The 22,227-nt window shown below is 39.0% G+C and overlaps 1 protein-coding gene across 1 annotated transcript in view; it reads left to right on the forward strand.

The window, feature by feature from the left end:
* The window catches only part of MCM9 (minichromosome maintenance 9 homologous recombination repair factor), a 187,699-nt gene that overhangs the window by 32,697 nt on the left and 132,775 nt on the right, over nucleotides 1-22,227 (forward strand). Inside the window, exon 5 of the mRNA XM_020971614.2 lies at nucleotides 21,133-21,333. Within this exon, the coding sequence (XP_020827273.2) occupies nucleotides 21,133-21,333 (201 nt within the window). The remainder of the gene's footprint in view (nucleotides 1-21,132; nucleotides 21,334-22,227) is intronic.

Here is a 22,227-nt window from a genome sequence, read left to right on the forward strand (position 1 = left end):
TTTAGGGAATATTGAAGTAGTATAAGGCATAATTTCTGCCTTCAAGGAGCTAGCTATCTTGTTTGGGACATAAAATTTTGGTATTTCAGTGGATCTGTGAATCTTCTCTGAATATTCCTTTCATCCATGCAGACCATAGCCTATCTCTGTCTTCTCATTCTGTGTGACTTCTATATATCCTTTCATAAATCCTTTGCTTAAATAGAAAGAAGGCCACTAGATCACAAGGAAGCCTGCAAGCCAATATTGATTTAGAAAACTACACAATAACATTAACTGTGTTCTCTTGTATTTTTATTTATTTTGTTAAATGTTCCCAATTACATTTTAATTGGATTCAGACAGCACTTGGGAGCATGTTTAGGTCTACCCAATGTTTTAGGGCCTTCCTCCAACTTTTAACTTTGGGTACCAGTGATAGAAGCAGGAGTTATCCCTATCTCTTGCTACGTGACCAGTCTTTTTCTCTTCTAGGCATACATTTCTTGATGCTTGTCTTTAATCAGTTGCTCCTGCACAGTGCTTACTTACCTCCTCTCATGCGCTCTCCCTACTCCCCCTCCATTCCATGTGTATCTGTTTCCCTGTGATATACAACTTTAATGCTTCAGGCCTGTGATATTACTCCATGACTCCCAGCAATACGGTGTCGTTAAGAGAATGTGGATGTTAAAAGGATAGGGTTTGGTTTCTGGGAGAAGCTTGGGGCCGTTAAAAGCACTGTGCAGTCACACTGATTTTCCTAAGTGGATAGTTAGGTACAACCCTTAAATCACAGAATTTCAGAGTTAAGAAGACAGCCTAGAAGCCATTTCATCTAACCCTTACCTGAAAAAAAGAAGTCCTTCTACAATGTGTAGAACAAGTGATTATGTAGCCCGGTATGCTTAGAGAATTTCATTGAGGAAGGACCTATTTACCCCTTGGGGCAGTGTATTATACTTTTGGGTAGTTCTAATTTTAGGAAAAATTTTTCTTTGAATCACCTAAATTTGCCCCTTTGCAACTTCCACTCCTAGTTCTGCTTCCTGGGACCAGAGAACAAGTCCACTGCCATTCCACCTGAGCCCTTCAGATACATACACACATATGCGCAAGAACATACACCCTCCCTCAAATCTTATTTAGGTTAAAATGCCCATTTTCTTTAACCCTTATGTGGCATGAACTCAAGCCTCTTTATATAATCATAGGTTCCTACCTTTGGACCACTGCAGCTTATTTCTGTCCTTGTTTAAAAGTGATGCTGGTGGAGCACAGCCAGATGGGGTGATGTCATCAGATGAAGTCCAGCACCTAAACTTGTCAAAACCCCGTTATTTCTCTGAATTTAGTTTTATCCTCCAACCTGCTGCCATCTTAGCAAATATGAGTTGCAAGGGATAGACCATCACCACTCAGTTATATTCAGACTCTCTCAGGCTCCTAAGGGTAAGCCTGTTGAGGGTAAGTACACTTGTTCTATTCACTGCTTTAGGTCTTGAGCCTCCATCTCGTGCATTTTCTGTCTACACAGTCAGCCACTCAGAAGGCAGTGCATCCACATAGTGCAACATTGGAGGCAAATACATAAAGAGTAAATGATGTCACAATATCCGTATAAACTCATATCGCACTCAGTGCATTCAAAAACTGTGGTAAAAATTGGGCACACACTTAGAGGCATGGAAACACATAAAGGAGGAAAACTAATGCTTAGGGTACTACAGCTTTAAACTGCCAGTTTCAGTATTACTGGTCCATTCATAAACATCCGTACCACATGAAACTGCCTCTCAACTCACTGCTTGATTACTGATCTTCCATTCTTCAGCCAGGGGAATTGTCTTTACTTCTGTCAATTTATTAAGTGCCTGCAGTGAGCCAGGTATTATGCTTCTCCAACATAGCTTTTTAAGTTTTTCAAATAACCATCACCATTTGTTGTTCAGTTATTTCAGTTGTGTCTGACTCTTTGTGACACATTTGGGGTTTTCTTGGCAAAGATAATGGAGTGTTTTGCCATTCTTTCTTTGCCTTATTTACAGATGAGGAAAGTGAGGCAAACAACACTAAGTGACTTGCCCAGGGCCACAAAGCTAGTAAGTGTCTGAGGCTGAAATTGAACTTAGGTCTTCCTGAGTCCAGGCCCAGTGCTCCATTCGCTGAGCCACCTAGCTGTCCACTATCACCATTAAAAGGGTTTTAAGTTGTTAATGTGAGTAGCAGTTTTTCAGCCAGACAACTGCTAAGCTCCTCAAACTGGCTCTCTCTGGGTTATACAGATTAGCCCAGCTAGTTATTCACTCATTTGGATGCTGTCCTGATTAATCAGAAAGGAAGTCACAGCAACACAATTCAGGTTCACTCTTCAAATCAACTCCCCAAGGTACCATAGCAATTATGAAATCTCTGCTTTTCTGCTCAATCCAAGAGGTGGCAGCAGAAAACAAGCCCTTATGAAAAGCGTTACCTTTCTCCAGCTCTAGGTGGTGCTGTAGTGCAATAGCGATCCCTGAAACTCTTGACCAGTGACATCAGTTTTCCTCCAGCCAATCAGGAATTACTTAGCTGAAGCCTCTCAGTTGACTGCTTCAAACAGATTCCTCTTCCTCATCTGCTGCTGTCTTGTAGGATGCCTATTAACCATCTGGGTGGTGTTGAATGGCTTAAATGAAAACCTAGACTCTCAATGACTCAACCTTTTACCTAAAACAGTCAATTTCCCAAATTGTCTTCTGTTAAATCCAACTGTCCTTTTTCTGTCATACCCCATTCTCTAAATGTTTATATAATTGCTGGTTTTCTTAGTTTTGTCCTCTAGTCATAAAACAGGTATGCAAATTAGCTGAAATAAATCATGATTTGTGACTGAACAAGTTCTCAACATGGTACTGTGTTTCTGTGGTGCTGTTGAAACTTTCTTTAGTATTTCTCTAGTTTCTAGTAAATTAAATATACATATTTTAGCAGTTCAAAACAAATCTTTTTATACTTATATTAGTAATCAGAATATGTCTGTAACAGCAATACTGTCTTGCATCCATTGACAATAAATGCAAATTAATTCCTTTACAAAAAAAGGAAAAAAAACCCCAACCCTTTTCTACCCTTCTCATCATTAACTGCCAGTCAGGAAGACTTGAGTTAAAATATAGCTTCAGACACTTGTTAGCTGTGTCACCTTGGGCAAGTCACTTAATCTCCAGTTGTTTCAGTTTCCTCAACTGTAAAATAGGGATAATATCAGCACCTAGTTCACTGGGTTGTGAGGATAAAATGAGATATTTGCAAAGCACTTAGCACAGTACCTGGCATATAATAAATGCTTATTTTACCACCTTCTTCCTTATGCAAAGGGCCTTAAAGAGACAGTATGCCTTTTTACCCAGAACAGATACAAAGTGGTGTGGTCTGACCATGGCAGAGTACAATGAGACTATTACCTTCTTATTCCTAGAAGCTGTGGCTCAATGTAGACTAAGATTAAATTAATTTTCTTGGCTGCCCTGTCATACTTCTGACTTATAGACTTTTCTGGCCACTAGAACCCTCCCAATTTCCCTCCCCCCGCCCAGCTCCTATTTAACCATACCTATTAGATTTAACCCAGTGTTCTAAGCTAACAAGATTTTTCTAAATCCTCGTTCTGTCATCCAGTATATTAGCTATCCCACCCAGCTTTCTTTTGACTTCAGATTTAAAAGATATACCTATCTAACATCATTAGTCAAAATATTAAACACCATAGGACCAACTACAGGTCCCTGAGGTATTCCACTGGAGACTTCCCAAACTGATATTAAGCCATTAATGTGACTTCCTTGGGTCTGGACATTTAACCAGTTCTAAATCCATCTAATTATGCTATTATTAGCTATTTCCCTTCAACCTCATTTTTTCCACAAGGATAGCTTTGCTCAAATCTAAAACTATATCTACAGCATTTCACTACCTGCTGTAACATTCTAGAAACCTAAATAAAAAATAAATAAAAGTTAATATATATAATAATAATATAAAAATTAATCTGGCATGACCTGTTCTTGATAAAGCCAAGCTGGCTCTCTGTGATCAGTATTTCGTTATTTAAATGTTCACAAATCATCCTTTTAATCATCTAGGTGTTTGCTAGAAAGTGAAATCAAACTTTCTGGTCTATAGTTTGAAGACTCCATTCTCTTCAGTTTTTTGAAAACTGGGATAATGTTTGTCCTCCAGTTTTATGTCAACTTCCTCCTTTTCCATGGTCTTTCTTTGATTGCCATCACATGTGCCAGTTCTTTCGGCAGCTGAGGATACAGTTCATCTGGGCCAGTTGATTTGAACTTACCAAGGGTGAACTCAGTGCTCTGTCTATTTTCTTGCCTGTCTTGGTTATCATCCTATTTACCATATTTGTTGACTCTTGTTTAGTCCAGAAATCATTCTTCTGGGCAGAGAAAACAACCAAGATAAGAAATGAGCTGCTCTGCCTTTTCTTTGTCATCACTTAACTCTCTGTTTGTTCAGTTGTAAAATGGGAATCATAATAGCACCTACCTTGGTTGTTGTGAGGATTAAATGAGTAATGTACTTAGCATAGGGCCTAGCATGTAGTAAGTTCTTAATTGATGCTTGTCTTCCCTACCTTCTCCCCAGTCTCCTCCATGATTGAAAAGGGTCTTTTCCTTATGATCAATATCTCAGTCCTTTCTGAATGGAGAAAGGTGGGTCCTAGTTCAGCTCTTATGGAGATAGGGAAAGAGTAGGATCTTAAAAGGAGAAGAGGTACTGTTTGTTTTGGGGTAGCTTGGTGGTGCAGAGGATAAAGTGCTGGGCCTGGAGTCAGGAAGACTCATCTTCCTAAGTTCAAATTTGACCTCAGACTAACTGTGTGACCCTGGGCAAATCATTTAACCCTCTTTGCCTCAGTTTCCTCATCTGTAAAATGAGCTGGAGAAGGAAATGGCAAACCACTGCAGTATCTTTGCCAAGGAAACCCTACATGGGGTCACAAAGAGTTGGACATGACTGAACAACTCTTTGTTTTAAGTTTGCTTACCTCCCCTAATCTGTTTCCTTAAAAAAGGCTTTGTCCTTTAACCTACCTTACCAAAGGAACAAGACTAGAAAGGTTCTAAAACTAAAAATATATTATTTCTTAGCATTTCTGGAGAAACTGAAAGTGAGATTTTAAAAACTCTTTCACATTAATACAGGGAAAATCTACCCCCAAGCTGCAAAACCAAAACGCTTTGATTGTTCTTAGCTTCCTTTACCAACCTCAGCTAATTCTAAGCTCTAACAATTCTAACACTGTTCATAAAAGACCATTTATATAAATTAATTATGGATCAAATTTAAGAGATTCTGCAGTGTTCTAGGGCTCTATGCAGTCAGCACAGTGTCATTCATAAATAGGAACACCTGAAGGTTCTCACCATCCAAGGTAGTATTTTATGAAGAAAAAGAAAGAGGAAGATGATTTATATAGTGCTTTAATGTTTGCAAAGTGCTTAAAAATGCTTACAACAATAGGGGTAGCTAGGTGGCACAGTGGATAGAGCACCAGCCCTGGAGTCAGGAGAGCCTGAATTCAAATGTGGCCTCAGACTCATTAATACTCACTAGCTGTGTGACTCTGGACAAGTCACTTAACCCCAATTGCTTCTCTCTCTCTCTCACACACACACACACACACAAATTGTCCTTAAAAATGTTACAACAGTCCTGGGAGGTAGATGCTGTTATTATCCCCATTTTACACATGAAGAAACTGAGACAGAAGTTAGACTTGCCTAGGGTCACATAGCTAAGTCAGTGTCTAAGGTAGTATTTGAACTCAGATTTTCCTGACTCCTGGTCTAGTTCTCTATCCACTGTGCCACCTACCTGCAATTACATGTATGCACAGGTATAATCCTCTTCCATTTGGACTGTGTGCTAGAAATTTTTCATGACAGTGGCAAACACATTTAGTGAGCATGTCATCTTGTTTTATGCCTTGCTTGATATTAATAATGCAAGGACGGTTGAACAGTTATGTTTTTACATATCTCAAGAAACCACGTATGATTTTGACATATCCATGGGAGGCATTTTGTTGAAGGAGTCTTTTAAGGTGGCATTTGCTTTATCAGATCAGATGCTTTTTTATGCTCATCAGACAATCAGCTTGATGTGATTTCATATTCTTAGCCTTTCAATTCAAATCAACAAGCAATTATCACCTGCTATGTACCAGGCACTATGCTAAGTGCTGGGGATAGAAGGACAACCTTATTTTTAGGAGTGGGGCCGCTTACAGCAGGAGGAATCAGAAAAAGCCTCTTGTTAGGAGATAGCACTTGAGCTGAGCCTTGTAGGAGAATTAAGGGTTCCAGCAGTCTGAGGTGAAGCAGGAGAGTGTTCTAGGAATGATGGGATGGCTTGTGCAAAGGCATGGAGATGAAATGATGTGTACAGGAAGCCTTAAGTAGGTCAGTTTGGCTGGAATGTAAAGCATGTAAGGGGAAGTGATGTATGATCAGCTTGGAAAGCCAGTTTGGAGCCTGACTGTGAAGGGCTTTCAGTCAGTTGTGAGATTGTCAAGGTGTCATCTGCTGTAGAATATTGTTTGTGAAAGCCCCTCTATTCCCGTCTTATATTCTTCTCAGAGATATCCTTGAGTCTCAGAAATAATGGGGGAGTAAACATATGGGTACATAGTTATTGATATTTTCCTGGTTTCTTTTTTTTTCCTAAGTGCTGTATTTGCCATTGGTCCCTCTTAATTCTAACACCTTCCCTCTTTTATTTCCAATTTGTCCTGTATATAGGTTGTTTGTACATAGTTGTTTGCATGTTGTGTCCCCCATCAAACTGAGGTCCTTGAGAGCAGAGACTGTGTTTTGCCTTTCTTTGTAACCCAAGTGCTTAGCACGTTGCCTGGCACATAGTAAGCACTTAATAAGTTTTTATTGACCAAGTCCTCCCTTCCAGCTATAGAGAATTGTTCTCTCAGTGCCTCCCAAATTGTATTACTTCTAGCACCTGCCTGCTCTAGCTCAATGGCTCTTCCATCTCCGTTTTCCTTGGTACCATTTCTAATTCCTCATGCAGTATATTGAGGACTGTGATATTTCCATTCAAATGTGGTGGCTTTACTAAAATTGCAAGAAAAAAATTTTATTATAGAAATTTTGACAAATCTTTTTTTTTCACTTGCACATTGTCTTTCTTCCAGTTTCATCTATAAGTGATCCTCAGAATGATCCATTCTTCTTGGGGTTCTTGCTTTTCTCTCAGCTGCTTTTTACCATTTTATCTTCTAATATCCTCCTCGGTGAGATTTTACAAGCAAGTTGAAATGGCCTACTCTTTGCTCTCCCTGCCTCCAGTCTTTCCTTAGTCCAGTCCGTGTTCCACACAGCTGACAAAATGATATTCCTTAAATTCACAGACAGATATGTATATAGAGAATAAATGTGTGCAACATGTACATAGACACAACATGCAGAACAAATTCAAAACAAATTCAAGGTAATTAAATACGAGGTAGTTAGGGAAAGAGTAGCAATAGCAACCAGGAATTACTACGTGTATAAGGGAATGCTTAAGTTGAGTCTTGAGGGAAGTAAGGGATTCTATGAGGTAAAAGTTTAAAAGGAGTGCATTATAGGCATGGGGAAAGGTATGGAGGGGGCAGGCTATGTCACCACTAGATGTTTTCTTTAGTCCTCACAAACTCTCTAAAATAGGAATTATGCACAAGATATAAAGTATTGTCCATGTCTATAGGCCAATAAATCAAGCCACCTAACAAGATAAAAACTTAATAAATTTAGAGCCAAGAACACTACACTCTAACCTGCTTGTTTGGCAGCCCCTGCCCTACCAGCCCTAAGCACGCTAGCCCAGCTTAGTGGTTCTCCCCATCAGCTTTTATACTCTGGAATACTCTCAGCAGTTTCCCTGCTGCTGCTGCGGTCTCTGCTAGCACCCCCTGCTCCAGCGCTCACACCACCGTTCTGTGGCAACAAGCTACGAGTGTCATCTTCCCTGGTAGAATGGAAGCTCAGGGGCTGTTGTCTGTTTTGTCTTTGTATACCCAGTGCCTAGTACGGTACCTGGAGCGTTGTAGGCTCTTAATAAGTGGTTGTTGATTGGTGTTCTAAACCAGCGTGAGTTGTTGGGGTAAATGAAGAAGAGGAGATAGAAATGTCTTTTGTGATGTGGGAAGTCACTTGGATTTTGACTTGAAAAGCTACTGTAAGATTTTCAGTTCGAAGTTGGCTGTATGCCCATAAAATATGGAAACTGTGGTGTAGGGGAAATGTCTGTTCTAGGAGTAAAGAACTTTTTGCTTCATTTCATTATTTTCGTACAATGTAGAGGGAATCATATAAGAATGTGACCTCTGCCCTCATTAAGAATTCCACTTATTGTTACTTTTGTCTGGATCTTTAATTTCATTCAGATAGGAACTCTTCAGGTATAATAAGCTCTGTTCCTTGTGGATAGGCAACTCTGCTGGTAATTTATAGTCTTAAGAGAGTTGCCTTCAAGGTTAAGTGCCTTGTCCAGAATCACAAAAGTAGTAGTAGTCAGAAATAAGACTTCTGACACTACCACAAAATGTTTTCACCCAAAATGTCAACCTAGCTTTTAACAATAACAACTGAGAAAAACAGAAGGAAAAAAAGAAAATACTCTTTAAAAATCCTAATCCAAGGAAGGGGACAATACATTGAAAAGCCTGGTTGTTGTACCTATATTGAAATCCTAGCCAGGTAGAGTCTCTGGTACTTCTCCCCTTCCTTTTCTCTATGAGTACAGCCTCTTGCATGAAAGTTATTTGATTGTGTCTTTTTGCTGTGCTTTTGTAGGGGCTTTTGTCTGCAGAAATGCAGCTAAATCTGGACCAATGAGTTGTTTGGTTAGATTGTGAATTTGATTCTCTTGCCAATCATTTAGCTTCTAATGGAAAAAAGCTGCTGCAGCTGTCTTAAGAATGGTTATATTGTTTGTGATATGGGGAACCAAAAAAGGGTGGATAACTCAGCATAAATCCACAATCACTAATAAAAAATCATATAATCCGCATTCGAATTGAATGTCCCATTGGCTCTGTGGGTTGGTATGTCTCATGTGTAATGTACATCTATGAAAGATAAAGCTTGTTGATGGGCAGGAGTAAGGAAAGGTTGTGAAAAGTTACAGAACCTTCCCTGCATTCCTTTAGGAAAATCAGAGTATAGTGTAAAAGAATGCTGGAATGAGAGGCAAGAGAGACTTGTTTGAATCACACCTGGCCCTTGTAGCTGTATGACCAAGAACAAACACTTCAGCTTCCCCAATCTTAGTTTCTTCATCTATAAAAGGAGGATAATAATACCTGTGGTGCTTATTCTACAAAGTTCTTTTATAGAGACCAAATTAGATTTGTAAAGCCCAATAAAAACCATAATCCATAGTGTTAGCTACTATCAGTATTGTTATAATGGTGGTGGCAAAAAGCAGCAGCAATAACCAGAAACTTCCATTCTGCATGGACGTCTGGTCATCTGCTGCAACAGGTAAAGTGATACATGACCATTTCCAGAGGAAGGAATAGTTACAGGAAGAGACCCGAGTTCTTTTTCTGATTCTGTCATAAACTAGCTGCTTGACCTCAGACAAGTCACGTAACCTCCTCTTCTTTGTATCTCACAGTGTGTTGTGAGAATTACATTAAATAGGTTGGATGTAACATGTACCAGTCCCCTAAAGTGAGACGTCTTTGAAAGGAAGAAAATAAGCTTATGTTATTTTCATGTAACTGATTATAGGCCTTCCTCACTCATCAAGGGAAGCCCTTGATTCCATCCTTTTATATCTCATCAGGAAGCTTCTCCCATCAGTCACTTTCTCTCCTTGTGCCTTTCATCTTCAAGCTATTGCTGTCTACTGCTGCCTATAGGTTTCCCTCATCCTTTTAAAAAAACACCCTCACTTAATCCTGGTCTCCACTTAAGCTATCATCTTTTTTTCCTCTTAGCTTTCAATGCCAGAGGCCTAGAAGGAGTTGTCAGTATAGGTGCTTCCACTTTTTAGCCCCTCATATTTCTGGTTTCTGACCCTGTCACTGCTGAAATTGCTCTTCTGAAGGTTAAATGGCTCTGTTCAATGGCCTTCACCCTCTTCCCCACTACACACACAGGTCTTAGTAAACTATTTAATATGGCCATTCTTCTTGTAATTAGCCTCTTCAAACTTAATCTCAGTTGTTGAACAGACCATAGGCAAATAGCCCTTCCACAGGTTCATTCTCAAAGTCTGTACCTCTAGATCTGAGAGTCTTCTAGTATAGCCTTCAAGAACCTGCCTTTGTCCTGTGATGAGGCATTAAAGGAGGACTGGGTCTTTTAATAGAAAGAGTGATGGATTTGGAGTAAGAGGACCTGGTTTCAAATCTAAGCTCTTCCACTTAATAGCTTTGTGATCTAAAGCAAGTCACTTTATCATTCTGGGCCTCAGTTCCCTTATCTGTGAATTAAGCTCAAATTAGATGGCCTCTAAGGTCCTTCCCAACTCTCAGGCTATGATTTTAGGCACTTAGATGGTACAAGGAATAGAGTGCTAGACTTGGAATCAAGAGGACATGAGTTCCCAATATATTTAATTCGGACATTTACTAGTTAGCTTTGTGACCCTGGGCAAGTAAGTTTCTTCCTCTATAAAATAAGGATGACAGTAACACTATTCAAATGGTTGTTGTGAGGTTTTAATAAGCTAATGTATGTAAATTGCTTTTTCAGACCTTAAAAGTTCTATGTAAATTTTATTATTAACTTGTTACTTTGATGGAAATCTTACTAGAAAAAAAGATAGTCACCAATAATACTTCAAATTACCAAAATGGAAAGAATATATGTGCATATCAAATGAATTTCTCATTTGTTAAATAATGTCTTTGTCTCAGTTTGCATGATAATAGGGTTTTACTTCCTGATGCCCATTGATTCAAGCATTTCTTCTGGGCTCCTACCATTTCGAGCTTTGAAAATCCCCCTCTCCCTCATTTATCCAGCAGATTTGATTGTTGTTGTTTTTAAACTAAACATTTCAGTTCTGATCCTAGACAAGATTCCATAGATGTATAAATTACTAATAAAAACTGGTTCCCTAAAGATAAGTAGATAAATTCAATGGCCTTTTCTCAGTATAGGTCCTCCTTGACTTGTCTGTTCTTTTTGACACTATTAACCACCCCCTAATTTTGAGACATCTTTTCCTCTACTTCTGGGACAGTGCATTCTTGTTCTCCTCTTACTTGTTTGAGTTGTTGCTTCTCCAGTCTCTTTTGCTAAATCATTGTCCATCTCTTTCCTGAATCCTAACCATGAATTTTCCTCAAGGTTCTTCCCTCAACCATCTTTGCTTCTCTCTGCATACTCTTTACCTTTTTTATGTCATCTGCTCTCATGGGTTCAATTATCATTTTTATGTTGATAACCCTCAAAACGATATATATAGTCCTAAATCTCTCCCCTGCACTCCAGTCCCATATTACCAAGTGTTTACTATACATCTCTGCTTAGCTGCCCATCAGCATTCCAAATTCATCCTAGCTAAAACACCAGGAGTGGTAGGGAATGTAGAGAGAGCAAAGTATTCAGTTTGGTTGGACCATAGATTCCAAGGAAGAGTAATATGAGTTAAAACTGGAAAGGCCAGATTATGCCAGGAAGAGGCATTTAAATTGGATTCAGATGAAAGGAGAGTCACTGGAAGATAATTTGAATGAAGGAGTGATGTAACTGGACCTATGCATGCTTATTATAAAGGATGCATTTTGGAAGAAGAGAGTAGAGGCCAGAAATCCTGGAAAGAGGCTATTGTAGTAGTCTAGGTGGGTGCTGTTGAGGGTCTCTAAGAGAGGGGTGGCAGTAGGATTAGAAAGGATGGGACTGGTTTGGAAGGTGATGTAGGGATGGAATCAACACGTCTGGTTACTGATTATATTTGAAAGGTTAGGAAGACAGAAGAATCAAAGGTAAGTCCAAGGTTATAAACAGCTATGCCATTTAGTTTCTCTTTGAATATTGAAATCCCTGAGGATGATGGCAAAGAATAGGGTAGAGAGGAAAACTGTGAACCAGGTGCCATCTTTGGGATGCTGCCTCTGTGGGCCTCGAGAGGATGGTACTACATGATCTCTTAAGATCACTTGTAGATCTCAATCTTTTTTGTTTCTATGTAACAAAGATGGGGAATAAGGTGGTACAAGTGGACCTCAAGAGAGGAAAGGTCTTTGAAGTATAGTTGTAGAATGGTCAAGAAGCTGTGATATCATGTTTCCCAGTCTTTTTACAAAATTTTGTTCATGTGATAATGCAGCAGTGCAGACCTCAGAAAGAAAGTAGGCCTAAGGTAGGTAAGAAATTTAAGTAACAATGATGTTAACATGTGTTTATCCTACCTGCCTCATAGGGTTATTGTGAAGACATAGGCAACAAGGCAAGGCAGCAGGTATTTATTGAGTGCTTACTACGCACCAGGGATTGTGCTAAATACTGGTGATACAAATATAAGCAAAAAGAAAGGCAGCGTCTGCCCTCTGGGAGCTTACATTCTAATGAGGGAAGATAATATATAAAAGGGAGCTGAAATGCTAAAGGTAGGAATTTGGGACTCCGGGACCTGCATGGTGATGAAGCACAACTGAAAGAGAAATGAAGCTTTGCTGGCCAGGTTCTAAAATAGAGGGTCTGAAGAAGGGGACTCAAATATGAAAAAATGCTCTAAATAGTTATTGATTAGAGAAATGCAAATCAAAACAACTCTGAGGTACCACATCACACCTATCAGATTGGCCAACATGACAAAACAGGAAAATGATAAATGTTGGAGAGGATGTGGGAAAATTGGAACACTAAGGCATTGTTGGTGGAGTTGTGAAATGATCCAACCATTTTGGAGAGCAATTTGGAACTATACCCAAAGGGCTACAAAAATGTGCATACCCTTTGACCCAGGGCTATATCCCAAAGAGATCATACAAATGGGAAAAGGACCCACATGTACAAAAATATTTATAGCAGCTCTTTTTGTGGTGGCAAAGAATTGGAAATTGAGAGGATGCCCATCAGTTGGGGAATGGGCTGAGCAAGTTGTGGTATATGAATGTAATGGAATACTATTGTGCTATAAGAAATGAACAGGCTGACTTCAGAAAAACCTAGAAAGACCTATTTGGTCTGATGCTGAGTGAAGTGAGCAGAACCAAGAGGACTTTGTACACAGGAACAGCCACGTTATGCAATGACTAATATTGTTAAACTGAACCCTTCTCAGCATTGCAAGGATCTAAGACATTCTCCAGAGGCCTCAGGATGGAAAATGCTGTCCATATCCAAAGAAAGAACCATGGAAGTCGAATTGCTATCACTTATTTTTACCTTCTGTTGAGTTTTGTTTCATCTTTATGATGGTTCCTCCTATTGGTTTTAATTTTTACTTACAACTTCACTAATGTGAAAATATGTTTAATAGGAATGTAAATGTAAAACCTATATCAGATTGTGCGCTGTCTTGGGGAGGGTGGGGGGGAGGAAGGGGGAGAAAAATTTTCAACTCAAAAGCATATGGAAGTGATTGTTGATAACTCAATAAATTAATAAAATTGGGGGGTGGGGAAGAGGAAGGGGACTCAAATGATAGGGAGATGAACTAGGTTGAGAAGGCCCCAGGCTCTTAGGGAACTTCCAGGGTAAGAAGGCAGCTAAGTCTTAGTGACCATGTCTGGAGAAAGTGAAGAGCGAGTGTGAATGTGTGTGTGTGTGTGTTTGTGTGTGTATGTTAATAAATGCACACACAGGGGCAGAGCCAAGATAGCAGAGTGAACTCCCCGAAACCCCTCCAAATACCTGTAAAAAATGGCTCTAGGGGCAGCTAGGTGGCGCAGTGGATAGAGCACCGGCCCTGAAATCAGGAGGACCTGAGTTCAGATCTGGCCTCAGCCCAAACACTTGACATTTACTAGCTGTGTGACTCTGGGCAAGTCACTTAACTCCAATTGCCTAAAAAAAAAAAAAAAGGAAAGGTCTGTTGGACCAGTCTCGAAGAGGAGCACAGTTCAGCATGGGAAGACAGTGCCAGAGAAAACCTGGAACAGGCCTCAGGGTACTGAATCACAGGAAGCCATGACAGTTTCTAGACTTCTTAACACACAAATGCCAAAGACAACTTAGAAGGTCACTGGGAAAGGTCTGTTGGATCTGGGTGAAAGAGGAGCATGGTCCAGCCCTGGCCCTAATGTAGCCCAAGGGCAGTGACCACAGCAACAGTGGTGGCTTCGGGAGCTTTCAGTCCACAGATGGTAGGGGGTTCAAGTGGCTGATCAGAGGGGGATTGCAGGGATCTCTTTGCTGGCACTGAGGCAGGATTCTCTTGCTTTGCCTGTTCTTAGATCTAGGTCACAGTCCTGGGTGGTAGTCTTGGGGCATGGTGGAGTTTGTGGTGGCAGTGCAGAGAGAATCCTCCTCACAGTTACAAGGCAGAAAAGAGTCCTTGTGGTCACTCATCACCAGAGCACAGACCAGGAAAGGAGTAAACACCTTGCCCTTGATCATACCACCTTGGAAGAACTGAAAATTTACAGGTCCCTAGAAGTATCTCTGAAAACAGCTGTACAAAACCCCCAAAGCTTGGGACAGTACATTCTCCACACTGCAAGCAGACCTCTACCTTAACAAAGAGTTTAAAACTCAAGTAATTGGCTGGGAACATGAGCAAACTGTGCAAAAAAAAGTCAGACCATAGAATCTTTCTTTGGTGACAAAGAAGATCAAAACATATGACCAGAAGAAGACAACAAAGTCAAAGCTCCTACATCCAAAGCCTCCAAGAAAAATATGAATCAGTCCCAGGCCATGGAAGAGCTCAAAAAGGATTTTGAGGAGCAAGTAAGAGAAGTAGAGGAAAAACTGGGAAGAAAAATGAGAGTAATGCAAGAAAATCATGAAAAACAAGTCAACAGCTTGCTAAAGGAGACCCCCCAAAAAACTGAAGAAAATAACACCTTAAAAAATATACTAGGGGGCAGCTAGGTGGCACAGTGGATAGCGCACCTGCCCTGAAGTCAGGAGGACCTGAGTTCAAATCGTACCTCAGACCAAGTACTTGACACTTACTAGCTGTGTGACCCTGGGCAAGTCACTTAATCCCAGTTGCCTAAAAAAAAAAATACACTAACCCAAATGGCAAAAGAGGTCCAAAAAGCCAGTGAGGAGAAGAATGCCTTCAGAAGCAGAATTGGCCAGATAGAAAAGAAAGTCAAAAAACTCACTGAAGAAAATACTTCCTTAACAGTTAGAATGGAGCAATTGGAAGCTAGTGATTTTATGAGAAATCAAGGCATTGTAACACTAATCAAAAGAATGAAAAAACAGAAGACAATGTGAAATATCTCATTGAAAAAACAACTGACCTGGAAAATAGATCCGGAAGAGATAATTTAAAAATTATTGGACTATCTGAAAGCCATGATCAAAAAAGAGCCTAGACATCATCTTTCAAGAAATTATCAAGGAAAACTGCCCTGATATTCTTGAACCAGTAGGTAAAATAGAAGTGGAAAGAATCCACTGATCGCCTCCTGAAGGAGGTGCCCAAAGGAAAACTAGAAATATTGTAGCCAAATTCCAGAGTTCCCAGGTCAAGGAGTAAATATTGCAAGCAGCTAGAAAGGAACAATTTAAGTATTGTGGGAACATAATCAGGATAACACAAGATTTAGCAGCTTCTACACCAAGTGACTGGAGGGCTTGGAATATAATATTCCAGAGGGCAAAGGAGATAGGATTACAGCTAAGAATCACCTACCCAGCAAAACTGAGTATAATCCTTCAACAGAAAAAAAAAATGGGCATTCAGTGAAATAGAGGACTTTCAAGCATTCTTGATGAAAGACCAGAGCTGAATAGAAAATTGGAATTCCAAATACAAGACTCAAGAGAAGCATGAAGAGGTGAACAGGGAAGAGAAATCATAAGGGACTTAGGTTGAACTGTTTACATTCCTACATGGAAAGATGATATTTGTAACTCATGAGACCTTTGTCAGTATTAAGGTCGTTGGAGGGGAAAAAAATTAGCTAGCTAGCTAGCTAGATAGATAGATATATAGATAGAGGGCACAGGGTAAGTTGAAGATGAAGGGATGATATCAAGAATAAAATTAAAGGGTGAGAGATGATTATACTGGAGAAGGAGAAAGGGAGAGATAGAATGGGGTAAATTATTTCACATAAAACAGACAAGAAAAGGCTTTTATAATGGAGGGAAAGTGGAGGAAGGTGAGAAGGAATGAGTTAATCTTATTCTCATGGGATTTGACTTCAGGAGGGAATACCATACACACTCAGTTGGGTATGGAAATCTATCTTACCCTACAGGAAAATAGGGAGGAAGGGGATTAAGAGAGCCAGGGGGATGATAAAGGGGAGGGCAGATTGGGGGAAGGGGTAATCAGAAGCAAACATTCCTGAGAAGGGAGAGGGTCAAAAGAGAGAATAGAATAAGTGGGAGGGGGAGGTTAGGATGAAGGGAAATATAATTTTCCACAATATGACTACTATGGAAGTGTTTTGCATGACTACACATGTATAACCTATATCGAGTTGCTTGCCTTAGTGAGGTGATGTTATAGAATTAGCCAATTTCTTTTCTCATTGAGCTTCATCAATATTTTGAGCAATAGTTCTGGAAGGATCTTTAGTATACGTATGAGGCACTCCATAGTTTAAACACTATGCTTCTTGACATTTTGTGTGAAGCTCTCTCTGACTACAAATATATGTGTGTAATATTTCAGTCTGTGAGTCAGCAGCATGAATTCCACATGTTTAGCATTTACTGAGTGCTTTTTGCAAAATGCCACAGTTCTGCCTGCAGATTGTATGTGAAGCCTCCTAGGAATGGCACATTATTCTGGCACTAATAGCACTGGAAAATATTTTGCAGCACTGACACCACATTAAGTATATAGGGTTAGGAGTTGAGGATATAGGATTAGAAATGAAGAATAGCAAACTCCTAGCACAGAGGAACTATCTTCTGTGTAAAATAAGGAGTAGGCAAGGATCTAGAGCTGAACCTTGAGATTAACACTCCATGTTTCAACTATATTATATATTCCTTGAGGGCAGTGATAATATCTTATGTTTTGTTTTTTATATCCTGGACAGTATGTAGAACAGCCTGAGGGGAACATGTGAGGCAGTTTGGAAGCTCTTGCTAATTGATTGGCTAAGTCTTATTTTCAGGTGCTAAAAGTCAACAAAGGTCAGCTTTACTCACTTTAGCCTGGCATATTTTTTTTTCATCTTTAAAATGGGAATAATATCTGTAGTACCTGCCTGCCTGGGTAGATGTGAAACTCAAATAAGATAATGAATATAAAACTCCTGGCAAACTTTGAAAGCACAGTAGAAATGTCTGTTGTATTTCTATGTGGCCTGTTAGCTCCCTGCTTGGAATGTAAGCTTCTTTCCAGTAGGGATTTTTTATTCATTGTATTTTCATTCCCAGCACCTAGCATAGGACCTGCCACATACTAGGTGCTTAATAAGTTATTGTTGGTTGCTTGCCTGCTTGGTTATTATTGTTATTATTATTAATGCTTTAGAAACACTCTGTATACAGACAGATCATCAACTCATTAGAGCAGAAGTCAAAAAGCAAGTTAGAACAAAGGAGAAACATAAGAAGGCACTGATTTTTTTTCCAATTTATTTTCTCTTTATTCTGAACTTTACAAACACCAAGTGAAATTAACATTTCCATATGTAATGTAGAAATAGGAGAAAATTGTACATGAAACTGAATCTCTGTCAGGTAGGAGAGAAAACACTGATTACAGTATGTGGTTAGTTTTGACAAACTGTCAACCCAGCCCAAAAGGAAATGGACAAAAGTAATGCCATTTACCTGGTTCCATCTTGGGGAAGTTTAACTAGGGCGAAACACTGACCTTGAACCCTGACCATCTTAGAAAACTTTAACTAAAGCAAAACAAAAACCATCACAAAAAGGAGGCTGAAAAAGCCCAGAAACTACCTTAGTCAGCAAATACTTTCCATTTCTTTCCAAGGAGACACTTATGGTGGCCGGGAACAATTCTAGTAAAAAATATAAGAACATTTGAAAAACATCACAGTGGATGATGAGAGACAACAAGCAGTTACAATCTCACAAAATAGTGAAAAGCTGTTGATTTGCAGATGTCCTTCAGGCAATATGGCCATAGATGCAGATAAGCCAGGTAATCCCCAGAGCACTTGTAGATGAGACCAGAAACAGGTTCAGGATGCAAGCTTTGGCTTTGCTGGTGACGGCTAATTTAGCAGTACAACGTCTCCTCAAGTCTGAGCTGTTTGTGCAAATGCCCCCACCATGGGCCAGCACTTCTGCAATCAGATGTTCATATGGGGCCCAAATATTGTGCTAGTTTCACAGAAGATATGGCACGAAGTCCAAACCAAAGAATGATGACTTATTAAAGGCAAGGTTCTTCAAATGCACGTATTTTTAGATGACATTATACTAATTGTATTAAGACTCAAGAGTACTTCAAAGCCTCCTCAGTGCTATCCATCAGACTGTACAAATATTGGTTGAACCATCCATACTAGAGAAACAAAATTAATTAAAAACACGTTTTTCCAGACTGTGATATGCAAGTAAATGGGCAGGTTGCCAAAGACACAGAATTTCACTCACTGGAGGTGACCTCAATGTCATCAAGTTCAACCTGTACCTGAGGAGGAGCTAATTCAAGTAGAAGTCATTACTTAACCAAGGCAGCCTGTTGAAAGAGCCCTAATTGTTAGGAACTTTATCAAATTTCTATCAAGCTGAAATCTTCTGCTACTTCAATGCACTGCTTCTAATTCTTCCCTTTCAAATGTGATATTGTATATAAAATGCTTTACAAACATATACATATCTACTATTATTATTTCATTTGGGGGCAAAAAACAATTTTAATTAATTTTCCATGTGGAAGCCCTTCAGACAATTAAAAACAGATGTCACGTCCCTTTCCCTGTTCTAAACATCTTCACTTTCTTCAACTGATGATTGTATGATTAGTCCCCTCATCTGCCTACTCACCCTTCTCTGACTATATTATAGGCTGTCAATATACTTCTTAAAACATGGAACCTAGAACTGAGCAGAAATGGTCTGACAAAGGCTGATATGACATGACAATACTATATCACCTTCCATGTTCTGTACAGCAGGATATCTCATCACCTTGTAGAATCACACTGAGCTTGCACTCCAACTAATCTCTCAGAATTGAAGTGTAGGGATTGGAAAATGGTAAGATACAACTATTTATCTTTTGTTTTTGTTCTATTTTATCTTGCAAGAATAATAATCTTTGGACTAGAGAGGACTGAAGAAAATAGTAAATAGGGAATTGAAATCTAAAATGAATGGGGAGATAGAGAGTATCTTGGTTCATATTCTGGCTCAGCTGCTTAGTACTTGCATGATTTATAAGTTAAGTCACTTAAATCTCTGGACCTTATCCTCATCAACAGGATTAAAGATTTGAACTAGATGACCTTTTAGGGCCCTTCTGGCTCTAACTCTGAGATCCTGTGAACCTTAGGTCAGTCAGCTAGCATTTATTAAGTGCTTACTATGTACCAGGCACTGTGCTATAGGAAGAAAACACCTGTAAATTCAAAGAGAGGAACTCCTTAGGTGGAAATTAATGAAATAAGGATCACATAATGTCAAAGAACCATGAAAGCTTCATAATGACTAGATTAACAACTCCCCTGCTGCCAGTGCCCCCTCATGGTCCCAACAAGATCACCTTACATCTATTTTGTATGCATTTAGTATTTCCTTATGTGTACTTCTTGTTTCTTGTATGCATTTAGTATTTCCTTATGTGTACTTCTTGTTTCTTGTATGCATTTAGTATTTCCTTATGTGTACTTCTTGTTTCATGTGATAAAATAGCTCTTTGAGGGTCAGATTTCCCACCTTCTTTCCTTGTGTCTTCAGTGTGCCTAACACAGAGGTGTATAAGTAATTAATTGATTGATCCCTTGCTCCTGGAAATTTATGTGAAAGGTCTTTGAAGTATAATGAAGGATCAGTTAAACTAAGGGGTTTCTCTAAAATGGAGATGCTGGCTCTGAAAATAAACACATAGTGAGAAAATAGCTTTCTTCTGCTTTCTTTCCTACCGTCAAGCTGATAGTGCTTTAAACTCTCTTTGCCTCAATTTCTACATCTCTTTACACAAATAATTTTATTTATTCTTTATTTTAAGTGCTTCCACTAAAGTCCTACTTTTAGCTTGTCAAGGTACGGAGGTGACTTTAGATTCTTAAAGACTGTCCCAGTGAAACATAAGCTTTTGGCAAGTCTTTCCGATCTGGAAAAAGTTAGTGGTATGGCCAAATGACAGATTGTCACCTATAGACCAGACTAGTTAAATTTGTAGGCTTACACTACAATTTGTTCACTACCAGGTGAAGAGTTGTTTTGGTTGGGGTTTTTTTGGACACAGATCATGAAGATCATCAACTAAGGCATGGGGGCTTTTGATTTCTGTATCAATGGAAGGAGATGAAATCATAGATCTTTTGAAGAAGTGAATCATCATTCAGGACAATACTTTTTCCAGTAAAGATTAGTGCTCTTATGGACTTAGAAAAAATTTTTTTAATGTTAGCATCATTTTTATCTTTGCAAATATAGTTTCCTATGGAAATTGTGAGTCCTAGTGGCGAGAGCTAGGTGGCTCAGTGGATAGAGTTCTGGACCTGGAGTTGGGAAGATCTGAATTCAACCATGGCCTTAGACACTGACTAGCTATGTGACCTGTCTGCTTCAGTCTCATCAACTGTAGAATAGAGATAATAGGGACTAAACATAAAAATAGGGATAATAGCACCTACCTCCCAAGGTTCTTGCAAAGACTAAATGAGATAATATTTATAAAATGCTTAGCATAGAGCCTGGCATGTAATAGGTACTTATTAAGTGCTTGTTTACTTATTTTCTAGTATATTGGTTTTTTCCCCAGAATTCTTTGTTTGTGAACCTCCCTCAAAACCAGATGGGACAATGATTTATTCTGTGAGACACTTCTCTTGACTAACTTGGTTTTCTTCCCAAGGTGATGACCTCACCATTTATGGGGTAGTGATGCAGCGATGGAACCCCTTCCATCAAGATGTTCGATGTGATGTGGAGATAGTCTTGAAAGCCAATTATGTCCAAGTGAATAACGAACAGTCCACAGGCAACATCATTGATGAGGAGGTTCGCAAGGAATTTGAGAATTTTTGGGAACATTACAAGAACGATCCCTTGGCAGGTTTGTGATTAAGTTTTCACTGATGTTTCGTTTGTTGTTTGGATATCATGAATACTTTTAGAACACATATACATTTTGTATAATTCAACAATTAGGTTAATACAGGGTCAGAATCAGTGTCTCTACATTTATTCTGTACTGTAAGCCTTTTTATCATCTATGTTGAAAGAACTTCTTGGGAAATTAAGATTGAGTTTCATGAAACTCTTAACTTCTTATAGCTGAAGAAAGTCTTTGGTCTTGTCATAAATTTCAGAAGGAATGCACGTGCAGCCTCTAAATACACTATCTCCTTAAAACAAATTTTGTTGTTTTTCTATAATATTATATTTCTCTAAAGTTATTTCTTTTTCTGGTACATAACTGGCTTATAAGACATTTTAGCTAGAGTTTTTGAATGAAAGAACATATGTATATGAGAGAGACAGAAGTGGATGGAAAGGGGAAAAAGGCAGATGTTAGTGAAGAAACTAGTGTAATTCAATGAAAAGGTTTCATCACACAACAAAAATCTTCTGTCTTAACATAAATTTTTCTATGATAAAATTTATACATGTTAAAATATCTCAGTAAGGCTTTAAAAAAACAATATCTTGTTTAAAATTTTAAAATAGGTACAACACCTTTTAACTCCCGAGATGTCAGATCTTCCCCTTTAATTCTTTCCTGGAGGCATCTTCTGGGGGAAAAGGAGCTAGTAAGAGAAATTTTTGATTAGCTATTAAGACATGCCCAACTTTAAATCTAATATGAATTTGTCCTTAAATCAAAATCAAAGCACATTCTAAGCACAAAAGTATTATTAGTGTTCACATGCACTATTTTGATCAGATATTCATCATCTCACTAAATACTAACTATAGGTGATCTTTTAAAAAGTCTGAGCAATTAATG

This window comes from Phascolarctos cinereus, unplaced genomic scaffold (assembly GCF_003287225.1).
Source record: "Phascolarctos cinereus isolate Bilbo 61053 unplaced genomic scaffold, phaCin_HiC Scaffold_5;HRSCAF=322, whole genome shotgun sequence".
NCBI lineage: Eukaryota > Metazoa > Chordata > Mammalia > Diprotodontia > Phascolarctidae > Phascolarctos > Phascolarctos cinereus.